Here is a 26,213-nt window from a genome sequence, read left to right as displayed (position 1 = left end):
TTGTGCTATAGTGCAGATGTTTTTAGGTATTTTACTGTAAGCTATTAACCCTGGAGCTCACCAGCAAGCGCCAGCTTGACGCTTTACTTTTAAAATACATGTATTTTAAAGGTTTCCCTTTAAAATACATGTAGGCTTATACAGGACCTTTAACTTGAGTCATACCCTGAAATACGCATTTTTTTAAATATACATGATCTAAGAACGACTCAACTTTACATTTCATTTGACTTTACGAAAGTATGTGCTACAAGCTCCCTACAACAAGGAATATTATACTTGTTTTAGATTTTTGCACAACAGAGACAACTAAGACGAAAAGGTTAGTTTTTATTATGAGATGAGATAAACATCCAAAGCACAAAAAAGCAAGAAAACAAAGATTAACAACTCAGTCAAAGTATAAAAGGATTTATGCTAATAAACAACCTCTAATCCCTCTCTGCAAAAAGTCATAATGGATATTTAATGTGAATTTAATGTAAACAAAGCAAGGCTTAAAAAGGAGTGATACTAGAATTCTTTGGAGCCAAAACCATGGCAAACACTTCAGTTTCAATTTCTTTGGATGGCTGCTATTAGTTCTTTGATTAATTTACACAATATCTTGGCCATAATAACTATAGTATTTCAAAAGCACAGCACAAAAGATAAGAGTGAAAAAAAATAAGAATTAAACCTTATTAACCTTACACCTTTTTCCTCTCACACAGGACAGACATCTTAAAGTTTCCCCCAAAATAATTCATCACTATTTCAGATTTATTTGCAAATAGGTAATGGCTCCTTTTTCTTTCCTTGATTTATCTCGCAGAGGAGAAGGTGGTAAAACTGGTGCGGCTGTAACGAGTGGTTAGAAGCGATGAGGAGGACACGGTGCCAAGGTCCAGACTTCCCCTTCGGGAGCCGTGTCGTGAGCCACTTCTGGAGCCTGTGTGGGACCCTGGGGCAGAGGAGACATTGTATGGACTGCTGATTCCTTTGGAAGACATAGCTGATGCCTGGAGCATTTTCACCCCTGTGGTTTCCTCCAGCATGCAATTATCCAGAGCCTCCTTATAAGAGATCTTGAGTTTGCTCTTGGGGCAGGTCAGGTTCTTTGTGTGCTGTTTGACATCTTGTAGCTTCTGGGCAGCTCTCCCATCCAACCAGCCCATTTTCAATGCATCTTCTATGGTTCTTCTACAGCCCATTTCTGGGTCATACAGCCCTCCTGTTACAAACTGAAATTCCAGAAACCTTTGTCCTGCCTCATATGGGAGCCACATCTCCTTCATTGCCAGAGCAGCAGACATCTTCTTCTTAGTTTTTACATCTTCAAAGCCAAAAAAAGCTTTTTGAGCAGGCTTAAGCTTGTTGGCCATATCCTCAGTTATAATACCTAGCCTGGATGCCTCCTGGATGCTCACTCTACGGCCATTTGTGGGATTCACGATTCCTCCAGTGCAGGCTTGGGCCTCCAGCAGTCTTTGTGCAGTGATGGAATCCACCAGATCACGGTTTCGGGCCTCTGTGATGGATATCTTCTCTACGCTATCTGTATCAAAGATGGCACCGACAGGTTCCTGTTCATCCACTGCCTCAACGGGCGAGGTCAGAGTGAAGGACACACTAGATACATGTTTAAGCGTGTCAGGTGAGTCCTGGGTAAGGCTGCTGAATGTAGCATTTTCCTCTGTGATGGTGGTAGTTCTTGTTGTGGTTATCTTGGCAAGAGTGGGTGATAAGGGTTTCGACATAAATGATGACGCCTGAGTTGTTAAGGATGTTGATGACACCTCTGACCTACCTAATGTTGATGTTGCTGTCGCTGCTGCTGCTGTTGAACCTACTGACTTTGAGGATGTTGATGATGATGACAACTCTGACTTGCTAAAAGTTGTTGCTGCTGTTGATGTTGCTGAGCCTACTGACTTTGCTGCTGATGATATTGATGTACCTAAAGATGTACCTAAAGATGTCGTTGATGTTCTTGTTGATGATGAGGTCACTGAAGATGTAGCTGAAGCTCCTAATGGCATTGTAGTTGATGATGATAATGATCCATGTTGAGTCTTGTTGGTGATGATATCTGCAAACTGAGTGAGGGTGATGGTGCTTGAGCGGTACTGATTCAGGACTGACTGATCAATTACTCCTTTTTCCAGTAGTTCAGTGATGTCATACTGTTTTCCAGTTGACCTGTCAACGATAACAAATCGTGTAGAACCATCTGGAGCAGTAATAGTGATCTCTTCCCATTCGCACTCCTGTTGGGCCAGCTCCAGGTACGTGTTATAGTCAATATACCCTTTGTTATATGCTTCACGTATTGTCATTTCTTTATTTGTCTCTGGGTCCACAATAACCACCCTTCTCTTTCTCTTAGTATTTTTCAGAGTTGATTCTTGTTTTTTGCTGCTCAGGATAGGCAAAAGAATGAGGCCAGTCTTTTTATCTGTGATACAACGTTGTTTAAGCTCCAGATACGTTAGGTTTTCCTCTGTGTTGGGGTCAAAGAAGCCTTTAGTATCATCACTTGGATCAGTCAGGATCTTGTTCATTTCTTCATTAAAGTATCCTCTTTTGTAGGCTACATCCACTTCAATACGATGGCTGTGTTCATGATCAATTATACCCCCGCTGGCAATCTGGGCCTCTAGAAGACGGATGCCATGGCCTTTCTCCACTAAACCCCTCTCTATGGCCTGGAAGAGAGAGATAATCTTTTCTGTACCAGGCAGTTTGTAACCAGTTACAGCTCTCTCTGCTGATAGCAGACTGTCTTTAAACTCCGGCCCAAATAATCTTTTATTGTAGGCTTCACTAACAGTCAAATAAAGGCTGTTGACAGGGTCAACTATGAAACCGGAGGCAGCCTGGGCCTCAAGGAGCTCTAGTGTGGTTCCAGGTCGTAATAGTCCATCTTTCATGGCCTGATAAAAGGGCATCACTTTATCACTGGCCTCATCATAAAGTCCTGCTATGCATGTGGATCCTTTAAGATAAGAGTGAAGGCGATCTTCAATGTCTTTTCTTGTTAGTTTACCCTGGTTCAGTTGATCAATTTCAGCCTTATTCAGCAGGTTGGCATCTACCAGATCTATGACAGACACCTCACACCTGAGCCCTTGAACAGTCAATGGCTCTTTTGGTTCAGCAAGAAGCAAAAGATCTGTACCAGGATCAACCCTACATTTTTTCTTCAGAGAAACATAGGTTGTTGCTTGGTCAGTGTCTGGGTCCAGATAACACTCGGGAGACTGATTCAAAGTCCGGTGTAGGTCCTCATCAATGAGATTCCGAGCCACAGCAGTTTCTTTAGGTAGGAAAATGCTTAAAACAGGGTCCAAAATTCCCCCCAAAGACTCTTGAGCCTGAAGTATACGTAGTGTGGTGTCTTTGTCAATTAATCCCTTCTTCATGGCCTGGCCAGCTGACAGGAGCTTAGCAGTACTTGGGTCCCTGTAACCTATTGCAGCAGCCTCAGCTGCATATAACATTGATTCATCTTCCTTATCCACCACTCCTCTAGTACATGCTTCCTTTACTGTTAGTTTCTGATTTGTTCTAGGGTCAATTATATGACCTGTGGCTGCCTGTGCACTCAGTAGCATGTTAGCACTGTCAGAAGACATCATTTTCTTTTTCTTTGCCTCTGTGAAGGACATTTTTCCCATTGGACCAGCTGCAACACCAGCAACTGATCCGGTTCCTTTTAGAAATACTTTTTTATCAACAGCCACCTCTGCAACAGTTTTTTCTCCTTTTAATAGTTTGTTAAATGTGGGTTTGTCCAAGACCCCACAATCAAGTAACTGCTGTGCTGTTACTGACTTACGAAGACCATCAAAGATAAGTTTGGAAGGGTCTGGCTTTGCAGTAATTGGTAAAAGTATCAGACCTGTTGTTGGTTCTGTCTTGCATCTTTCTTTTAATGTTCCATAACTGGCATCACGCCCTGTGTCCGGATCAAGGTAACACGTAGGACTTTGATTAAGTGCTTGACCAAGGTTTTCATCCAAAAGGTTGCGTTTCATAGCTGTGTGTCTGTGAAGGAACACACTGAGATTAGGATCTAGAATTCCTCCCACCGACTCCTGGGCCTGCAGCAAACGCAGCCCAGCTTTTCTATCGATAAGTCCCTTCTTCATTGCCTCAAACACTGAAAGAGGCTTGGCTGTACTGGGATCCTTGTAACCAACAGCAGCAGCCTCTGCTGCCAGCAATCTTTCTTTATCACTAATGTCCACCACTCCACTGGCACATGCTTCCTCTACTGTTAGCTTCTTATTATTTATGGGGTCAATGATGTGGCCTGTAGCAGCCTGGGCATCCAGCAACAAATCTGCACTATCTGGAGGTATGAGCATCTCTTTTTTGGCCTGGGACAAAGACATCTTCCCCAATGGTCCAGCTGCCACACCAGCAATTGATCCTGTCCCTTTGAGAGGGACCTTTTTGTCCACTGACACCTCTGGAACGGTTTTTTCTCCTTTGATTAGTTGATTAAATGTTGGTCGGTCCAACACACCACAATCAAGCAAGTCCTGTGCTGTCACTGGCTTACGTACACCATCAAAGGTCAGTTTGGATGGGTCTTGTTTCCCAGTGATTGGTAAAAGGAGCAGTCCTGTATGTGGCTCCATCGTACATCTTTTTTTCAGAGCTCCATAACTGATGTCACGCTCCGTTTCAGGGTCAATGTAACAGGCAGGTTTCTGGTTTAGGGCTTCACTGAGGTTTTCATCTAAAAGACTGTGCTTGATCGCTGTGTCTTTAGGCAGGAACACACTGAGATTGGGATCAAGAATTCCTCCTACAGACTCCTGAGCCTGCAGCACGCGTAGCCCAGTCTTTCTGTCAATTAGTCCCCGCCTCATGGCCTCAAACACTGAAAGAGGCTTGGCTGTACTTGGATCCTTGTAGCCTACAGCAGCAGCCTCTGCAGCCAATAATTTATCTTGATCCCTAATATCCACTATCCCTTTTGTGCATGCTTCCTCCACTGTAAGTTTCTGATTGTTCCCAGGATCAATTATGTGACCTGTAGCTGCCTGAGCTTCTAGCAGCAAATCTGCACTATTAGGCAGAAGCATTTTTTTCTTAGCTTCTGACAAAGACATTTTTCCTTGATCTCCCACGATAACCCCAGCTATGGGTCCAGTGCCCTTTAGGTTGATGCTTTTGTCTATGGAAACCTCTGGAACAGTTTTCTTCCCAGTCTCTAGAGCTTTAAATGTTGGCCTGTCCAGGACACCACAGTCAAGCAGCTTCTTGGCTGTGACAGGTTTGCGAACGCCATCAAAGATAAGTTTTGAGGGATCTACCTTCTCAGGGACAGGAAGAAGCAGAAGCCCTGTGTGTGGCTCTACCTTACATTTGTTCTTTATTGACATATAGGTTACACCCTCCTCACTTTCTGGGTCCAGGTAAAGTTCAGGCCTCTGATTCAAGGCCCGACATATATCATCATCCAGTAGTTTGCGCTTAATAGCGGTGTCTTTGGGAAGGAACACACTAAGGTTAGGATCTAGAATTCCTCCTGCAGACTCTTGGGCCTGCAGCAGTCGTAGACCAGACTTCCTGTCAATAAGTCCCTTCTTCACTGCCTCAGACACTGAAAGTGGCTTAGTTGTACTTGGATCCCGAAAGCCAACAGCAGCAGCCTCTGCTGCCAGCAATCTTTCTTTATCACTAATGTCCACTACTCCACTGGCACATGCTTCCTCTACTGTTAGCTTCTTATTATTTATGGGGTCAATGATGTGGCCTGTAGCAGCCTGGGCATCCAGCAACAAATCTGCACTATCTGGAGGTATGAGCATCTCTTTTTTGGCCTGGGACAAAGACATCTTTCCCAATGGTCCAGCTGCCACACCAGCAATTGATCCTGTCCCTTTGAGAGGGACTTTTTTGTCCACTGACACCTCTGGAATGGTTTTCTCTCCTTTGATTAGTTGATTAAATGTTGGTCGGTCCAACACACCACAATCAAGCAAGTCCTGTGCTGTCACTGGCTTACGTACACCATCAAAGGTCAGTTTGGATGGGTCTTGTTTCCCAGTGATTGGCAAAAGGAGCAGTCCTGTATGTGGCTCCATCGTACATCTTTTTTTCAGAGCTCCATAACTGATGTCACGCTCCGTTTCAGGGTCAATGTAACAGGCAGGATTCTGCTTTAGGGCTTCACTGAGGTTTTCATCTAAAAGACTGTGCTTGATAGCTGTGTCTTTAGGCAGGAACACGCTGATATTGGGATCAAGAATTCCTCCTACAGACTCCTGAGCCTGCAGCACGCGTAGCCCAGTCTTTCTGTCAATTAGTCCCCGCCTCATGGCCTCAAACACTGAAAGAGGCTTGGCTGTACTTGGATCCTTGTAGCCTACAGCAGCAGCCTCTGCAGCCAATAATTTATCTTGATCCCTAATATCCACTATCCCTTTTGTGCATGCTTCCTCCACTGTAAGTTTCTGATTGTTCCTAGGGTCAATTATGTGACCTGTAGCTGCCTGAGCTTCTAGCAGCAAATCTGCACTATCATTAGGCAGAAGCCTTTTTTTCTTAGCTTCTGACAAAGACATTTTTCCTTGATCTCCCACAATAACCCCAGCTATGGGTCCAGTGCCCTTTAGGTTGATGCTTTTGTCTATAGAAACCTCTGGGACAGTTTTCTTCCCAGTCTCTAGATCTTTAAATGTTGGCCTGTCCAGGACACCACAGTCAAGCAGCTTCTTTGCTGTGACAGGTTTGCGAACACCATCAAAGATAAGTTTTGAGGGATCTACCTTCTCAGGGACAGGAAGAAGCAGAAGCCCTGTGTGTGGCTCTACCTTACATTTGTTCTTTATTGACATATAGGTTACACCCTCCTCACTTTCTGGGTCCAGATAGAGTTCAGGCCTCTGATTCAAGGCCCGACATAGATCATCATCCAGTAGTTTGCGCTTAATAGCGGTGTCTTTGGGAAGGAACACACTAAGGTTAGGATCTAGAATTCCTCCTGCAGACTCTTGGGCCTGCAGCAGTCGTAGACCAGACTTCCTGTCAATAAGTCCCTTCTTCACTGCCTCAGACACTGAAAGTGGCTTAGTTGTACTTGGATCCCGAAAGCCAACAGCAGCAGCCTCTGCTGCCAGCAATCTTTCTTTATCACTAATGTCCACTACTCCACTGGCACATGCTTCCTCTACTGTTAGCTTCTTATTATTAATGGGGTCAATGATGTGGCCTGTAGCAGCCTGGGCATCCAGCAACAAATCTGCACTATCTGGAGGTATGAGCATCTCTTTTTTGGCCTGGGACAAAGACATTTTCCCCAATGGTCCAGCTGCCACACCAGCAATTGATCCTGTCCCTTTGAGAGGGACTTTTTTGTCCACTGACACCTCTGGAACAGTTTTTTCTCCTTTGATTAGTTGATTAAATGTTGGTCGGTCCAACACACCACAATCAAGCAAGTCCTGTGCTGTCACTGGCTTACGTACACCATCAAAGGTCAGTTTGGATGGGTCTTGTTTCCCAGTGATTGGCAAAAGGAGCAGTCCTGTATGTGGCTCTATTTTACATCTTCTCTTCAAAGCTCCATAACTGATTTCACGCTCCGTTTCAGGGTCAATGTAACAGGTGGGATTCTGGTTTAGGGCTTCACTGAGGTTTTCATCTAAAAGACTGTGCTTGATCGCTGTGTCTTTAGGCAGGAACACACTGAGATTGGGATCAAGAATTCCTCCTACAGACTCCTGAGCCTGCAGCACGCGTAGCCCAGTCTTTCTGTCAATTAGACCCCGCCTCATGGCCTCAAACACTGAAAGAGGCTTGGCTGTACTTGGATCCTTGTAGCCTACAGCAGCAGCCTCTGCAGCCAATAATTTGTCTTGATCCCTAATATCCGCTATCCCTTTTGTGCATGCTTCCTCCACTGTAAGTTTCTGATTGTTCCTAGGGTCAATTATGTGACCTGTAGCTGCCTGAGCTTCTAGCAGCAAATCTGCACTATCATTAGGCAGAAGCATTTTTTTCTTAGCTTCTGACAAAGACATTTTTCCTTGATCTCCCACGATAACCCCAGCTATGGGTCCAGTGCCCTTTAGGTTGATTCGTTTGTCTGTGGACACCTCTGGGACAGTTTTCTTTCCTTTCTCTAGATCTTTAAATGTTGGCCTGTCCAGGACACCACAGTCAAGCAGCTTCTTTGCTGTGACAGGTTTGCGAACACCATCAAAGATAAGTTTTGAGGGATCTACCTTCTCAGGGACAGGAAGAAGCAGAAGCCCTGTGTGTGGCTCTACCTTACATCTCCTCTTCATAGCCATATAGGTTACACCCACTTCACTATCTGGGTCCAGGTAGAGCTCAGGTCTCTGATTCAAAGCCCGACATATATCATCATCCAGTAGATTGCGCTCAATAGCTGTGTCTTTGGGAAGGAACACACTGAGTATAGGATCTAGAATTCCGCCAACAGATTCTTGAGCCTGTAGCAGACGTAGTGTCGTGTTCCTATCAATTAGTCCCTTTTTCATGGCCTGAAATACTGAAATAGGTTTGTTGGCGCCAGGACTACCATATCCAACAGCTGCAGCCTCAGCTGCTAGCAACCTCTCCTGGTCCTCTTCATCAACAACACCCTGATTACATGCTTCTTCCACTGTCAACTTCTGATTAGTTCTGGGATCAATAATGTGGCCTGTGGCAGCCTGAGCATCCAGTAGGAGATCAATGCTATCAGGTGGAAGAAGATTCTCTCTCTTTGCCTCAGTAAAGGTCAGTTTGCAGAGGGGGCTAGCAAAAGACCCAGGACCTTTTGGACTTTCAAATACCACCCCCGCTATCGGGCCTGTCCCTTTCAGACTTACTTTTTTGTCAACAGATACTTCAGGGACAGTTTTTTGTCCTTTCACAAGCTGGTTAAATGTTGGCTTCTCCAATACACCACACTCAAGCAGCTGATCGGCAGTGACTTGCTTACGAACCCCATCAAAAATCAGACCAGAGTCATCCAAGGTTGGGGGCTCTCTGCCTCTCATCAGCTGTGGTTCTGTGGTTTGTCTAACAGTGGTCACCTCTATCATTTCCTTTTGTATAGCTGACAGCCTGCTTTTATATGTACCATCAAGCTCCCTGAGTTCTCTCATCAGTCTCTCTATCTCACTTCTCAAGGAGTTCTTTTCCCTGTCCATACGTTCCTTGTCAATGTCATATTGTCTTATCAGACTCTGCTTACTATCATTTTGGTCTTTCCAGTAACTCAGATCCCTCTTCACCCTCTCATTCTCGTCCTGTAGCCGTTGCCTATTACGAAGTTCAGAATCTAGGGAGAGTTTAATGCGATTGATTTCCTCCTCCAGTGCTTGCAGGCGATCTCTCTCTTTTTCTGTCAACTGCAATTTCAGCAACAAAGCATCTCTTTCCTTTATTATATCGGTGTACTGAGACTGAATGGATTTCATCATGGCTGTTGTCTGTAAAAAAAACACAAAAAAGAAGAAACATGGTAAAAAAAATTGATATTGATACATTTGCTTTTGCAAATAATTTAACATTTGGCATCAAGAAATTAAATGAGCTACAGTCTGGGATCAAGGAAAAAACACACTATGCATGTCGTAGCAGGAATACTAAAAGGTAAGACAGCATATGGGCTCAGTCTAGTTAAAATATAGAAGCTACTCAGCTACAATATCAACATTAAAATGTGAGTCATTGAATCGACCCCACGTTTCAACCTGCTATTATCCTTTAACAACATGAAACTAAGATTAGAAAAGCATTGCGTGCAACACAGCTACGGCCTTCTAGATTTTGGAAAGCAGCACACACAACAGGGTGCCAAATTTTATTTGACTATTCCCAACTTGCAGGACGATATTACTTTGCAGTGTTTGCATCTTCAAGGTGCTACAGCTTCTAAGCTGAATGAGAACGGAGGGGCGGCAGTAGTGAAGTCACAGATAATAGTGACTGTTGGGTTAAGAGAAGAAACAGCAGGCATGCACACTGCACATGGTCGCACAGTATGGGCAGGGAGGCAGAGAGTGATTGGGGAAGGGCTGCAGCTACAGAGGCACAGATCAGGTTTCCATGCATGCAGGTAACTGACATGCAAAGTTATTTAAACACATTCAAATTGATGTGTTTGAATCAGTTGCCAAGGAATCTACAGGTGATCCAGCATGCAAGCAAGACTTTGGCTACAGACAGTGATCTCTACTTGATTGGTCCGAATTGGGACTATGATTGGGAAACATGAGAGTAGTCCAGGACTAACTGCCAAACTTCCATGTACCTCGATGGCCTGGTTTTGTATTCTCTCAGTTTCCTCCTTGAGCTTCTCCCGCTCTAAAGAGAGTTCTGAAACCAAGTTGCTGTAGTCTATATTGCGGCGCTCGCTGGTTTTCAGCTGCAGCTCCAGGGCAGTAATCTGGGAGGAGAGCTCATCATCGCTTCCCTTTTTACTTCTCAGTGCTTGATCTTTCTCAAAACGCACGGCCCTTAGTTCTTCTTCGAGCCTCAGCCTCTCTTTTGTCTGGGTTTCTGTCATCTCCTTCAGCCTTTTAAGCTCAAACGAGTTCTCATTCAGTGCTTTACTCTTCTCTTCTAAAGCTTTGGAAAGACCCTCGTTCCTGAGGTTCGCCTCTTTGATACGGCTCTGCTCCTGGAGTAAGTGTTGCTGCAGGGCCTTCAGTTCGACGCTCAGCTGTGCCGCTTGCTCTGCAGAGGCCTGGTTTTGTGCCAAGCTTTTCTCCAGCTCCTCCTGCAAGCGAAGCTGCTCCTCCTCACATCTCTGTTCCGACGCGCTGGCTTGTTCTTGGCTGCGGCGCAGGGCACTGATGGTGCTGGTGTACTCCGTCATGGTCACAGTGGTCCTTTCTAGCTCTGTTTCTACCTGCCTTCTTCTCGCTACTTCCTCTTGGTTGGCTTTTCTCAGACTCTCCACCTGGATCTCCAGCCCATCTCTTACAGTCTGCAGGTCCCTGATGCGTCCCTGTAGCCGGTTCATGTTTTGGTCTACTCTGCCTCGCTCCCTGCTCTCTCTCTCCAGCTCCACACGTATCTGCTGAAGCTCCTCCTCACACTCCCTCAGCTGGGTTGCACCCACGGCTGAACTAGTTAGCTTCACCTGCAGCTGAGCTAGTGTTTGTTGAAGCACCGCCTGCCCTTCCTCTGTGGTTTTTCTTCTTCTGGTCTCCTCCTCTAGGCTGTGTGTCACATACGCCAACTGCTCGCCCTTCTCCTGCAGGAGCTCCATGGCCTCAGCCAGGTTCTCCCTGTATTTGGCATTTTCCTGGTCTCTCTGTTTCATCACTACCTCCACCTGGATTTCCAGTTCTCTCCTTCTGCGCCCTTCCTCTGCGATGACAGCACGCTGACTGTGACTTTCTTCTTCTGCCCTTCTTATTTGTTGCTCAGCTTGGCATACAGACATCCTGAGCGTCCTGAGCTCCTCCTCCAGATTTTTCCTCTCTGCCTCCATCCTCTCATACTGCAGTTGGAGCTCAGCTGTGTCGTCCTCCCTCTGGGCCGCCAGCCTCTGGATGTCTGTGCGACTGATGTGGATCTGTGATTCGTAGCTCAGCTTTATGTTACTGAGCTCCTCATTGCATTGGCTCCTTACCTTTGATATCTCCTTCTGTAGCTCCTTCACCCTCGCTCCTTCATCAGACAGCTGCCGCCGCAGCTGTTCAATCTCGTGATCCTTACTGACCACACTCTTCTCTATCTCCACCTTGGACCAGCTGACTGTCTCCAGCTCCGTCTGCCTCTTCCTCAGCACTCCCTCGTACTCTTGCTGCTGTTGGGTGTAGCGCTCCTCTGCCAGCCTCCTCTTCCTCTTTTCTTCCTCAAGCATGTAGTTCAGTCGTGTCACCTGATCGTTGAGGTCTCCCAGCTGGTTCTGGGTGGAGTCTAGACTCTCCTTGGTGGCACTGCACTGCAGCGCCGTGTTTCGCTTCACCTCTTCCATCGACAGCAGCTGGTTCTGGGAATGGGACAGCTCCAGCTGGTAGCGAGCTACAGCATCTTCCAACGATTTGTTTTTGGAATTTCGGTCTTCAATGTTTTCCCTCAGCAGGCGAAGCTCCTCCTCCAACAAGTCAATCCTGGTGTTACGAATCTGGAGACAAAGACAACGCTAGTTTTACCAGTTCACAATACACAACCCAATTAGAATTACGTTACGTTAGGAAGCATGAGGAAGCATGAAATACACGGTCAGCACCTTGAGCTCCTCCATGTTTTTGAGCAGTTCTCCCAGGTATTTGTAATAGTCACCAGACAGAGTAAGCAGCTCCATGTAACGCGTCTGTAGCTGTGCAGCCTTGGACAAAAACAGACTCAGTCAGCAAGTTCAAGGATTTAAATCCTCCTAATCATAAGAACAAAACATATCCACATCGATGATAACAACTTCAAGAGGTACCTCCTGATTAAGATCCATTGTTGGGGAACTCAGCATCGTCCTCTTGATAGGGATGTTGAGCAAAGTCTCTAATCCAGATGTATAAGTAGCAAGATCTGTTTCATAATCCTGTAAAGACACGCAAATATGAGGAGGAAATAACACGACGACGCACGTCTGTACGTATGTGAGCTTCGTACCTTGACAGAATGCATGCAGACGTCATTGTCCTTCAGCACACTCTCCACCGTCTCCCTCTTAGCCTTGATTTCTGTGTTCAGCGCCTTGAGACAAGATCATAATGAAGTTGCATGTGTGATTACTGAGCAAGTAGAAAATCAGTGAGTGAATTAACAGCAATGGAGGATTCAGAAGAGACCTTCTGGCTGTTAATGAGGTCTTTGACTGCTTGGACGTTCTCGGTCTTGGTGGCCTGTAGGGCATCTTGTTTTTTCCGTGTCCCATCAATCCAGCCAATGAGCGAGGTGCTGGTTTGCTTGTACTGCTGCAGCTGGGGCAGGTACAACTCAAGATCCTGGAGTCTGAGAAAAAAATGAAAAGGTGGAAAAAAAATCCCCTCCCTTATTACACAGATCTCTAACTTCATACATGTTACTGGAAAACAGAGGCTGAAAACAATGGAAATAAAAAGGAAAATCATCAAATCAATCAATGATCATAACTTCTTATGGTCGACCATTAAATGTTTAAACAAATTATTTAAGGGTTGGCACTTCATGTTGGTGTTACATCACCGAGGAAGAACTATGAGTGTAAAATAGAAGACGCATTTACCTGGTGTTAATCTGTGCCTGGATTCGCATCCAGCGATCGGACAGCAGCCCCACCTGCTCCGTGTACTTGGACAGCATCACGTCACACCTGTGGAAAGCTCCGCCCACCTGGCTGTTCCAGTGGCTGGCCTCGGCCAGGTGTGCCTCCATGCTGGCCAGAGCGTCCCTCTTCTGATCCAGCTCTGCTTTGATATTCTACACAACAACCACCAGTCAGCAGTGACGTCTCGTGGACAATAATAGAGTCAGATAGAAGAGCAGGACTATCCTGCTTAGGATCATTGATTCATGCAGAGTACTTGCACTTGTCTTGTCTCAAACAAACCTGAAGTGTTGACATATAGTCTTGTACTTCGCTCGGTGACAGTGACGTGGTCTCTTTCTCTGTCAGTCTTGCTTCATACACTTTGACTATGTCCTCAACGTGTGCCACACTCTCCAGCATGTCCTTGACAGCCTGCAGCCTGATCAAGAGATGAAGGAGACAAAGGCTCTAAAAGACACAATATACTGTATTTATTCTGTAGAAGACTGGAGCACAAAGGAGCCACAAAGGTTAATCCGAGGAAGTCACTGAAAGCCAGCTGTAAGATGAAGATCTGAATCGTGAATCAATGATCCCATCACCTAGTGCTGCTCAAAAGGGCTCCTTGGGTTATTTCCCTAGCTGAATGTCAGTTGTGGTGTGGAACTTTAAAATAAAAAACTTGTTCGATGATACGAGTTACAGAGCTCCTCCCAGTGGCACACGTGGATTACACCAAGTGCTTGTGCTCAACTAGAAGCCTCTATATGCGACGCTGGTTACAGAACACCTAAATCAGCTTAGAAGTCCTGAATAGACAAAGCTTCCAGCAGCATTGTGAGTCTGTTTGTGTCATGTACCGCTGTAGATAAGCCGATGAGCTGCTCTCCAGACTTTCCAGTTTTTGGTCGATGACTCGGAGCTCGCTGCTGAGGAACTGAGCTTTATCTGGATCATCCGTCCCCTCCAGCTCCTTCGGAACGTGTTCCCTGAGACGCAGGTACTCCTCACGAACGAAGGCGATGTCGCGCTGCACCACCTACGACACATGCACACACATGAATGGCATGAGTTTTACCGACGCACGCGCAGCAGCCTTCATTGTAGTTTTTTATCGTACCTCTAGCTGAGCGATCCTGAGGGCGCAGTCGTGCACCCCATCATCTCCGAGGCAGATGTGAACATGCTGACTCAGCGAGCCCTCAGCTGCCTCCAGCTTCAGCCTGAGCGTGTGCAGCTCCGATAGGCTGCGGAAGGCAGAGGACGAGGAGCTGGACTTCCTCTTCTTCGTGGACTCCGACTTGGTCAGTTTCACGACTTCCTTCTTGATCACGTGCTCCTTGCTCACATCTTTCTTGACCTCTGTCTTCTTTTCAGACACCTTTTTCACCTCTGTTCGTCGCCTCTCGTCCTCCACTCGTTTGCCGTCCACTTCCACAGCAGTTTGCTGGAGTGTTTGCTGGAGCACTTGTTGGACTGGTTGCTGTTGTAATATGAAAAGCTGCGGTGGCTGAATGGGTTCTTGTTGGATTTCCAATTGTTCTTGTTGTGCAACTGGATGAAAATACAAACAAAATCTTTCAAATTTAATAAAGATGTACATTTTCAGTCAAAAAAGAGAAACAATCAATGGTTCTACTGACCATAAGTGGGCAGCTGCACCACCAGCTGGTCATAGTGGGCCTGGGCTCCATTAAACTGGTTCTCTATGCTCCTCTTGTCCTCATCTGCAAACATCTGGGAGCCGTGGCTAGCCAGCTTGAACTCCTCGTAGTGAGTCTCCATGTTCTTGATGATCTGCCGGTACTCCTCAGGACGCATCTGGGCCAGCTGAGCAAACACACAGAAGCCTCAGGTGATGACCTCTATCACGGATAAATGAAGAGCAAAGGCTGCGCTTTCATGGCTTACCATGGACATGGTGAGGGAGTTGATGTGTTTGATATCTAGGAGACAGTACTGCCAGGAGATGAGGCTCTTCACATTGACGTACAGCTGATTCCAGATAGACAGGATGGCCTCGTAGTACTGCTCATTCCTTTCAACAACACACAGAATATCAAACCAAATTCATTTACAAAAAATAGAAACAAAAATGGATGAAATCAAATGCAAAAAATAATAATAATATATATGAATATAATAGAAACTGTATAAATATAAAGAAACTGAAGGACAACAACTGAATTCCTGGCTTCCCCTAAAAACTAGCCCCAGTAACGAGCCTTGGACTTTGGACCATCCGGCATGAATATTCTGTAATAATTATGTAACATGACCAAAAGCAACACTTACTTGGCAGCCACGGAGATGCTGAGTGGATTAGGAGGTGGAACAATAAGACAAACGGACGGCACCAACATGTCCAGGCCTCCCGGGCCGGTCACCTGCCACCTGCTGCGCTGACTGTTGTCCTTCAGGATGGCTTCGTCGTCCTTACAGATTACCCTCTGTACAATACAGGGAATGGACTTCATGAGGTGCTGTGCAGACACCTAATGTGTGACATCTGACTGATGCGAGCATGCGGAGACTCACCTGGTCTTGTTTGAACTCACACAGAGCCTTGACGATGACGGGGGAGCTGCTCTTCTCCTCAGGGTTCCTGGGTTTCAGTCTCACGATGCTCTTCGACTTGTTGACCAGATGTTGAACCTGACTCTTGTTTTCTCGAATCTTCTCTTTTTCCCTCTAGAAGAAGGAAAAATCTCAACTCAGGGCCCATAAATGATAGAAAACTTCTTTTCCATTACCAAACTCTAATTCTGTTTAGCTTCGTCTTAGTGTCTCTTAGCAGATAAACGCAACGATGCAGAATGAGCTTTAAAGCCCCTGCTCGTTAAAGACTAAAGAGCTTTACTGTGTTGTCTGAGATGTGACATTTTACAGTCATAACTAACAGCTCCTGGTCCGTTCAAGGTTCCCAATTATGTAAAGCAGGCTTTAATCCCTGCGGATGCACAGTATGCGCCGATGGATGGATTTAGAGCTGGAAGCATCAGAACCGCTCTGATGCTGTTCAGGTCAGCGGATCAGCTGTCACACCTCCAGTCCTCTGAGAAGCTCCTGCAGGTCCTCCAGAGACGTGTTCTTGTCGCAGGTGAACGTCTTACGAACCGTCTCGTGTTCCTTCTGCAGGGTATTGTACGTCTCGGTGGCCTCTTTGAAGAACTGTAATGGAAATAGAAGGGGGGACGCTGCCTTCACTGACCACAGAGCCATTTGTTCTATTATCATGTCGTAGAGTTGATTCCACACTGAGGCAAACAGCACAGCAGTGTTTCTGGCTGCATAAGGAAATGAACTGTCCATTGCTTTTCCACCAGTATTCACTCCACAAATATTGTCTATTGAACGTTTTGATGACTTGAGCTGAGCAGTCAGAGCCCCTTAAAAGTTAAGCTGTTTCATTAGAGTAACGTGATCAGTTCGGTGGTTACCTGGCCATAGGCTGCGTTTTCCTTCAGGTGAACATGAATGCACTTAGTGATCTGCAGGAGCCAGCTCCACTGCGTCTGCAGCGTGTCTTGATAAGCCTGCGAAACACCATAAACCCATGAGATCGCAGGAAAACGAGTCTGAGTCCAAGTGAGCAGCCAGTGGGACGTCCTCACCTCGATCTTGTCCGCGGCTGGGTGGTTGTTCTTAAGCAGCGCGTCCACTTTAACCTTCAGCTTAGTCAGGTCCTTCTCCTTGACCTCCAGCGCGCTCATCAGTTTCTGTGGGAGAAGAACAGCTTTAGTGGATCACATCAGGCCCGCTTCCTACAGATAAAGGCAGGGATCCAAGTTTCACCGACCGAGTAGCTCTCCTGCTTCTTGGGGATGTACTGGGCCACGTCCTTGTCTCCCCAGTCAAACACCAGTTCCTCCTCCTCCTTGTCGTTCACCCACATGATCTCTGTGCATATGTCCTGGAGGATCTGCTCGAGGTCTTTGAGCTGCTGGGTTCGATCGAGCGACATACGCTAACACAGACAGAGCAGACAACGTGTGAGCACAAGCGTGCGTTAAAGAGCGCACAACACGGGCAGCGATGAGGACTCGTACCTGCAGGTTGTCAAACTCCTGCTCCAGAGTACGGAGATTGGCTTTGTCTCCTTTCTTGAGCTATGGGAAGAAAATCAAACTGGTGAAAATCACAAGAGGAAAACTATATGTAAAACTGTATTTAATTGTGTTTTTTTTCCTGTGAGGGAACAAAGACGGAGTCAGGACAAATACAATTCCTCGGTTGTCCTGTGCAAACTTGGCCATTAAACTTTAATTCTGATTCATTTATTGCTAAAAAAAATATAACGAATACCACTTCAATTGTATTCTCATAGGACTTAGATGTTACTTTAGCTTCTCCCCTTCTCACTTAATGATAACGATCCACCTGATCTTAAAGACCTCAGCAGAACACTTGGTTGTAGCGTTGGTCTAGTGCTTCCTGTTCCTGCATGTGGAACAGCAGCAGAGCCTTTAGCTCCAGGCTTGTCCTCATAGCTGGAGCTGGTGAACTGTGGAGCTTCATGCTGCCTGTGACCGTTACAGCCTCCTCACACAGCAGTAATGCATGCGTTGCTGCAGCCTTCGCTCTGTGCAGCTGAACCCACCAGCTCGTCTTTGGCGCGGTCCACCTCTGGGCTCCTCTGGATGGAGCTGTGGTACTTCTGGTGGGCCACGAGCTGCTGCCCGATGGAGGCGGGGTCGTCTCCCCAGGGTGCAGTTTGAATCAGACCCTGAAAAACAAGGAACACGAGAAGAAGAACCGGTTGCATCAGGGCTTTAGTGAATTAACGATGCACTCCAGGGCAAACGCCCCAGGAATCTACTGCAACGTTGGCTTTAAGCTTCAGGACCAAACAAGATCTTTCAAAATCCTATTTTCTAAATGGCTTCTTCAGAAGGTCTCAGATGTGGTGTGGTTAATGTCAGGTTCAGCTGTTGCAGCTTTAGCACTTGTATCAAATGCCTGGAACAGCAGATGCCAGAGGAATGTTCTCACGTCTGAAGCATTCTGGTTTAATGAGATCTGTCAGTCAGCTCACACCCTGTTTATTCCACTGAGGTTCATGCTGTCACACCGAATTGGACTTTTTATTTTTTTAACAAACCTACAGCACCACATGCAGCTTTAAAAAACAGATTTGGAACATCTTGGAAGTCCAACAACATGTTGCTTAAATAATAGTAAATAAAACTCATCAAATAGTTTTGACTGATTATTATTTTGACTGATTGACTGATTATTATTTTATTGACTGATTATTATTTTATGATGACAGACAGAATAAACACTGATGATGCATTTAGGTGACCACAGGAAAAGAGTAAAGGCATGACATGGGACAGACATTAAACAGTCTAATAACTGTACATATTTGATCCGGTGCTGAGTAAACTCAGCGTGATGTTGGTTTACCTGCAGATAAACCTGCTGCCAGTGACAGCTCTTATTTGCATGCAGTTTTGCTAACTAACCCTTTGTTCTTTGCTCTGGACGCCTTCTCTTCTTCACCTACCACTGAATTCATTGCCTACGGCCGTTTGCTTCGCCCGGTCCCTCATTTACCTTTCAAGTAACAGCCGTCACTAATCCAACGACCCAACTAGACGTGCGTTACAGATACCCAGTAGTTGTGTGTTTTTGGGCCTGTCCCAACCTTCTGCTGTGAGATCCAGGCTATGGCATCGTCGAAGGTCCTTCCAGGTTCCTCCCAGACTCCAGAGCTGCCTCTGGTGCTCCTCCTCCTCCGCAGGGTGCCTTTGATGGCCATGTTGACCGCGTTGTAGTGGTCCTTGCACCTCTCCAGTCTAGGCATGAAGGAAGAAGGCGCATGAAGCAACATCTGGGAGCACCCAGTTGCAGAAAGCGAGAGGCAGAAGTCCTCACGTCATGGCGATGTTGTCGTTGGGCTGCCCCAGCTGTTTGAGCTCCGAGGCGCAGCCCTTCAGCTGCAGGATGCCGTCTTTGGCCAGCGCCATGTAGCGCTCGGCGTCGCCTGAGGCGTTGTCCTGCAAGACACAGAGCAGGGAACAGGCCGCTCAGGGAGCTTCACTCCAACTTTTCATTGTTTAACCAAGGGGTGAGTTTCGGTGGGACGGCCTGACTGTCCTTTTTGCTTTTGTCATACGTTTTTAAGGGGCTAAAATAAAAGGCAACTCCTCAGCTTTTTCCCGCCACAGCGAATGAAAAAATCTAAAATAATACAGACACAAATAACCCGGTCATTAGAAAGTCATACTACTTTTACAAGATAGGAATTTTTAGTTTGAAGCTGTCAGAACGGTGCTGACTCTACTAGACGTTTATTACTGAGGTCTCATTAAAGCTGGGAGTTCGATTAGAGGCTGGTTCTGAGGTTTGGCCCTCAGTCATTTAAAATACAGGAGTCAGGAGGAAACATTTGTCTTTGTTTACAATGAAAGTTAAAACATAGATTTGCGTTAACTGAGGGAACACAGGCTCACATCTCATCGCAGCTCTGTTGTGTTTTACTGACTTAGTCTGATTCCAAAAACAACCTTTAAATGCCAGAGAAAAGCTGCACAACATAAAAGCAACGGGTTCATTATACAAAGTTTGGTATTTCACACATTTCACACAGCCGGAGTTTGACAGTTTCACGAAGCCTTCGACGCCGCAGATTCAAGTCAACAGGACGATAAATCACACGCCCCTGTCACTCTCTCACTCACTCACTCACTCACTCACTCGCTCACTCACTCACTCACTCACTCACTCACTCACTCGCTCACTCACTCGCTCACTCACTCACTCACTCAATCGCTCAATCGCTCACTCGCTCTGTACTCGTGGTGAACTTTGCAGAAAGTCAGATTATTCAGAAGTTGCTCAACGCGTCCCATCAGCGTGAACGTTTACAGACGGACCCTGAATGATCACGTTTCAGCAGCAGCGCAGACACAGACTCCGCTTTCATCGTCCGCCTGGTTTCACTCACACGTTTGCGACAGCTTCACTCAGCCTCTGCTCACATTACACGCAAACACCCGTTCTGTCCATTTTCCTGCAGAAGTCATGTGACACGCTGTCTTCCCAACAGAACCCATTCTAGGCCTGACAGGCGGTTCTGGCGTCGGGTCAGATACTCACAGACTGGAGCGCGTATTCGGCCTCCGTCAGATACTCCACACACTTGTTCTGCACGGCCATGGCCTTCTTGTGGATGGTAGTGATGTTGGGAGCCCTGCACGAGAAAGCAGGCGAAATCAGTGACCATCAACATGATTACTATGATCAGCCTGTGTTGTTAGCGTAGCGACCGCCTCGCTCCCACATGATCACGGTTTAGCTTCACCACACAGTGATTTTCTCTCCTCTGGTTGTTAATTATTAGATGTTTTTGCCTCCATTGTATCGTGTTTATTATCTCGGTCCTTTAATGTTGTTTTGCAGTTATGTGGAAATCTAAATAACATAACATTACAGAATATTAGGTTCATTATGTACTCAACAATTTTATTCTCAAGTCACTTTCCATAAAAGGCGAGTTGGATCATGTAAGTGTGGATTTCATTTCATGCTCGTCGCTGCTTCAGGAATTTTGCTGCAAGCATTCATTTGTACATTCACTTGTTTAGATTGTGCAACCGTTCATGCATAGAGATTTTAGCAAAAATTTTGGAAGATGAAACTCCAGTGTTTTATAAAGTCACTAATGTTGTGTGCATTTGAGATTTTTCATGTCTGCAGGTGATTTCTGGTCTGAGTCCGGAACCAAATGCAGTTTTTTACAGATATGGGAGACATTTTCATTGTGACATCACAACACAACACATCCCATTTCATTATGTGAGGCTGCAGGAATGAAGGCCAGAAAGTGTTTACATGTAAAGAGGCTCAACAACAACTTTAACTAAGTCACAAGCTTTGAACTTTGAAACCACAACTCCCTGTTTATTTAACACAGAGAAGCTCCTCCTGCTGCTGCAGCCTGGAGTTCCACTGGCCGATCAGATACGCAGGCGTGACCAAGCCAAACAGCAACAAGACTCTCATGGCAGCGTCTCTGCTCTGAGCCACAAAATCTAAGATCATGAACAACCTTTAACCTTCAAGCATCAAAAAAACGCAGTTTGTCTTTATAAGCTTCTGTCGACCTAATTCTCCTCCAGAAGGTAAAGGTGTCCCTCATGTGCTGGCCCTCTGATCTCCTCTGGGCCTGAGAACATGGGTTCAGCTGAGCTGCTGCAGCAGAGGGAGGTGAGCTGGGAGCAGTGGGAATGTGCAGGGAGCTCCCAGTGTTTCCAGTTACTCTGCTAGGACTTGTCATTTATCTTTAATTAAAGGCTGATTCAGACTCATTTCTAACTAAAAGTCCTGCACTTTCCTGGTACTGGCCCTGCCTTGAAATAAATACTAGGACACACGAGGCTGCCAGGATTAATATTTGATAGCAGCAGCTTTGGAGCCTGACTACATCCTCCCTGTGGGAGCGGCAACTTAGCAAAAAAAAAGAATGATCCAAAAAGACCACATACATTCCGCCTCCCGTTTCGACCAATATTCCGCCTCTTGTTCCGCTCATCGTTCCGCTCATCATGCCGCTCATCATGCCGCCTCCCGTTCCGCTCATCATGCCGCTCATCATGCCGCCTCCCGTTCCGCTCATCATGCCGCCTCCCGTTCCGCTCATCATGCCGCTCATCATGCCGCCTCCCGTTCCGCTCATCATGCCGCTCATCATGCCGCCTCCCGTTCCGCTCATCATGCCGCCTCCCGTTCCGCTCATCATGCCGCCTCCCGTTCCGCTCATCATGCCGCCTCCCGTTCCGCTCATCATGCCGCTCATCATGCCGCCTCCCATTCCACCTGTGGACACTTTGGAATAGCTGTAGGTTCTGTATCCGTCTGGGTAGTAGGGGTCGTATCCATTACCGCTTCCGTGCGCAATGTCACTGCGCGCGTAATGGTAGGTCCCCCCGCCAGCCAAGTCCGATTTGGAGCCGGACCTGCGGTTCGTGTTCAGGCCCTGCTGGGACCCGAAGTAACTCATTGTGACCAGGAAACGGCAGCCAACGCGGCTGTGTGAAAGTCGAGAGGAGGCCTTGCGTCTCCCTGTGCGTCTCCCTGTGCGTCTCCCTGTGCGTCTCCCTGTGCGCCACCTCTGCGCCACCTGTGCGCCTGCTCCCTCCGACGCCTCTGGTGCAGACTGCGAGCGAACTGTGCGGAAAGGCCGTTTTGGAAGCGGTGACCACACCTCTCAGCCCCTCCCTGAGCTCCAGAGCCAGAAACCACTCCCCAGCGCTGCTCTCCGAACTCAGTGACCGAGGAGCGCCGACGCAGGAAGTGCACGTTTTGAGTAAAAGTCCGCTCCTTGTTTCCACTGAATTTCGATTTTTCGAGTGGAAAAAAGAAATTGTGTTGTAACATTTAAATGCACGTTTTTCTGAGCTCCGGCTCAAACACCAAGCGGCTCCTAAGCTCACAGACGCTGCACACTCGCCTGCAGCCAAAGGGTGGAACCTCAAGAAAAACTAGTCTGACAGTTAATCATGAGTGACAGTAACTGGGGACAACTTACTGAGACAGTGGACCCTTAAAACCACACACCAGCACAGTGACGACGAGTAGAAAAGATAGACATTTATTAATGTGTGCCTCAGTAAAATACACATCCTCACTCACTGAGCTCAGTCTTGTATATTGGGGTGAAACGCCACCAGTCTTAGTGGTGTTCAGTGATGGCTTTTAACAGATCATAACCTCAGTCTTCATGTCGTCTGCAGCAAAGAGCCGTGAGAAATATGTCACGTTACAGAGTGAAACCACGATGGTTTCCTCAGTAAAAGCATGGGTTCTATCTGTTAATGAGGCCACAGGGAGGTGAGCTGGTTTAGTCACAGCCAGCAGCGTGGCCTCAGGGAACCACGGCCTGTTGGACCACACCGAAGCTGCTCAGCGTTTACTGGTTGGCCAGTTTGCAGCCGATGCCTAACTGGACACCAGTTCAGCTGAAGCTCTGGATCCCAGTCCCTCCAGAGACCAACAAACATAACAGACACCTTTCATGTTGCAAGAATCCAGGCAGCTTTGGAGTTTGGATCCGTCCAGATTGCTCAGTGAGTGTGAGGCATGCTGGGATTGAGGAAGTGGTGGTTCTGAACGAGGGGAAGCCTGAAACTGCTTGACTTGTGCGGTTCTGAGTCAAATGACTGCACAGAGCGGTCGACCACCGGTGGAACTACACGATGAGCAGAGTCAGAATCTGTCGCTCCCAAATGGGCAGGAGTCTCCACCGTGTTGCAGGTTCTGCAGAGTCCGATCGGGACTCATCATGTTCGGACCCTGCGCATGTGAGGTCGTCCTGGCTCCGACTGACTGCAGCGCAGCAGATTCAACCTCTCTCTTCTCAGGAATGTAGCGTGTGCGTGTTTGTGAGCGCCTGATGCTGAGTTGAGCCAAAAGCGCGAGAGGAACTCAGAGGGTTGTTTACAGAGTGTTTGTTTGTTCGCTGGTGGTGATTTATCGCCAGCAGTTGTTTTGCATTAGCTCAGGCCTAATTGCAGACTTGCAGAGAAAAATGTGCACACATGGTGTTTGAGGCTCACGCTCACTTTCACTGGCGTCTGCAGCCTTCGCTCCTCAGAGGCCACAAACTGCTGCACATTTTTCTCAGGGAAGAGTCCCACCTTGCTGTCATCTTATACCTTCTGGCAACCGGCTTTCAGGAACACGCCTTTGCTTGTGTGAACCCTCCGACAGACAGACTTCTGCCAAAGCAGCATTCCACCTGCTTTTTTAACAGCCGCTCTGCAGTGATTTGCAGCCTCCAACGCTGCAGTGTCACTCAGCAGAGAACGTGAACTCTAGGTCTGCAGCAGTGAAGCACAGGGAAACACATGCATGGGCATAAATCTCAGAATAATGCAGCTGTGGACAGGTGTTGAAGCGTATGAGGCTCATCATCCTGGGGAGTGTCTCAGGTGAGGGTGTGGTCACGCCCGCTCTCATCTCCTTCCCGTCCTGAGGACAGGACGCAGGACGAGGCTTGCAGCATTTACAGGCTTCATCCTGACATTCCTCTGCAGGGGAACACCGTGGAGCCAGCGGGTGAGCAGAAGGTTGCTGGTTCAAATCCAGGTGGGGCAAATCCAAAGCATGGCTCTCTGACATGACGTCCATCATCACTCACACCTGAACACGTCCACCTGCGTGGGAGCAGGCGGCGCCCGGCTGCTCGGCCCTGATTGGCTGGAGAGGAGGGAGGGGGTGTTTGTGAGAAGCATCGTCTGAACCCCGTCCTCACGTTAGCGGCGCGGCGCTGACTCACATGCCTACGTGTTCAGGCAGTTCACCTGCCTTCACTCCGACGCCGTGAGGGAAGAAGCCTTTTAATTATTTAGGTTTTTTTTCCAGGTCCGGGGTTTGAAGGTTGTCTCATCTTGTCAGCTTCTTGGCACCGTTGGTGCTTGTGCACAACACTTGGTGTGAAAGTTGTGCACGGGAGAAGTTCCCCCTCATTAAGCAAATGGATCCAAAGTGATGATGACTAATAGATTTGATAGTTTGTGTTCAGGGTGTGGCTGCTTGTCAGAGATTAACAACTATTAACCTGCAAATGTCAAACTCCAACTTGTAGTCGGCTGAACGGCACCTGCGCCAAGACATCGTGTGAATGAGCCTTTAGGAGGAACTGGGTTCAGATAAGAACCAGGAGCAGTCAGGGTTGAATTGTTCAGCATCCTGTTCAGCATTACATTCAAAATGACCATTTCTGATCTACTTGTGATCTCTTACAGATGGAGCTAATTGAATTTTTACCCTAATGGGCTTAAAACAAAAGCAGAAACGTTTCCTGACGAGCGTCAACACGTGCTCCGTTTGTGACTCGTGGCTTCTTCTGTCCCACGCGGCTGCATTCGCCCTTTTGGATCAGGAGCTCATCTGTTTAGATGCTGACTCTGTGGTCACAGGTGGAGGGCGGATCTACTGACACACAGCCACACAAGGTGCAGGAGTCCAGAGCCAATCACGCGAGGGGAGGACGGCTCCTCGCAGGCGAGACGTGACAAAGACACAGTCATTTGTGCCTGAGGGGGTTTTCATCAGAGGTGAACGAGCTGCACAGGACGGAGCGGTGCTCGGTTTCAGCTCTGTCAGTCCGGACGCAGCGCAGGACGGGGCGGCCGGTGCTCTCGCTGATCCTGGGACAGCGGCGTACCTGTGCAGGCTGACATGGATACGCCCCCTGAGGCTACGCAGGCACAGACCGTCACAGAGCTGCCACCTGACACCAGAACCAATGTGGGTCACTGGTGTCATGGAGACTAACGGCGCTGACCAAACTGGGAGCTGTGGTGCTGTTTGTTTAGTGGGAGGTGATTTCCTAACGTGTAACGAACACAGAGATCTGAAAATACCCGTTTAAAGGACTAACGTAAGCTTAAAATAAGGCTTAAATATGCTGAATTCATTGGCTGAGAACGGATGATGCTCTCATCAGATTTGAATGATTCATTTACACTTCCACGTGTTTTACGTGACTTCTGTTACTAAAGCAAGACTTTCGTTTTGAGAATCAGCATGAATTGTTTTCACCTTCTTGTGCAGAGTAACATGAGAAGCGACCAAAGCTGAGCCTGGAGCTGTTTAGCCTAGCTTAGCATAAAACCTGGAGGTGGATCTGAAAGGCCTTGTGCCAGAGATCTGCATCAACCTCACCTGAACAGAAAACCACGTGATTGGTGTTCGCTGAATGCAGCGTGCACGTGCAGTGTGTCGTGTGTCCAGCAGGGGGCGGTGATGCTCAGCCCAGTCCCACCTGTCTGCAACACAAAGGAAACCAGGAGCTTGTGCACAAATGAGGAAAGCTTCTCATTTGGAGCTTCTTTTTCTAAACCACCTATTCACAGTTCAGTGAAAATTCAATGAAAAACATCAACCTCATTCTTCAACACGTGACTGATAGTTGTTTTATGTGTGGGACAGATGTTCATTTATGATGGACATCCATAAATCATCATCATAGTGGTTTTACTGCCGTTACTGTTGCCTGTTGACA

General features: G+C 47.1%; 1 protein-coding gene across 5 annotated transcripts; it reads right to left on the bottom strand.

The window, feature by feature from the left end:
- Nucleotides 1–317: 317 nt before the first annotated feature.
- On the bottom strand, nucleotides 318–22,359 carry LOC114854547 (desmoplakin-like). 5 transcript variants are annotated; one of them, XM_055508428.1, is made up of 26 exons: nucleotides 21,998–22,359; nucleotides 21,830–21,925; nucleotides 21,691–21,757; nucleotides 20,303–20,396; nucleotides 19,079–19,200; nucleotides 18,849–18,999; nucleotides 17,799–17,924; nucleotides 17,248–17,307; nucleotides 16,998–17,165; nucleotides 16,813–16,917; nucleotides 16,639–16,734; nucleotides 16,244–16,369; nucleotides 15,737–15,889; nucleotides 15,494–15,648; nucleotides 15,110–15,236; nucleotides 14,842–15,028; nucleotides 14,319–14,752; nucleotides 14,059–14,237; nucleotides 13,499–13,637; nucleotides 13,175–13,368; nucleotides 12,759–12,921; nucleotides 12,580–12,663; nucleotides 12,401–12,508; nucleotides 12,200–12,298; nucleotides 10,268–12,094; nucleotides 318–9,443 (listed from the first exon to the last, which is right to left on the bottom strand). In XM_055508428.1, the coding sequence occupies exons 1-26, from the start codon at nucleotides 22,203–22,205 to the stop codon at nucleotides 804–806; spliced, it is 13,908 nt and encodes a 4,635-aa protein (XP_055364403.1). In that variant the 5' UTR covers nucleotides 22,206–22,359; the 3' UTR covers nucleotides 318–803. The 5 variants fall into 5 exon arrangements, with proteins under 5 accessions (XP_055364403.1, XP_055364405.1, XP_055364407.1 ...); XM_055508430.1 differs by having other exon boundaries at nucleotides 21,830–21,901; nucleotides 22,010–22,359; XM_055508432.1 differs by having other exon boundaries at nucleotides 11,597–12,094; nucleotides 21,998–22,358.
- Nucleotides 22,360–26,213: the final 3,854 nt, after the last annotated feature.

This window comes from Betta splendens, chromosome 4, assembly GCF_900634795.4.
Source record: "Betta splendens chromosome 4, fBetSpl5.4, whole genome shotgun sequence".
Lineage (NCBI taxonomy): Eukaryota > Metazoa > Chordata > Actinopteri > Anabantiformes > Osphronemidae > Betta > Betta splendens.
Note: the sequence above shows the minus strand (reverse complement) of the source record. Positions and strands in the feature narration are given on the sequence as shown.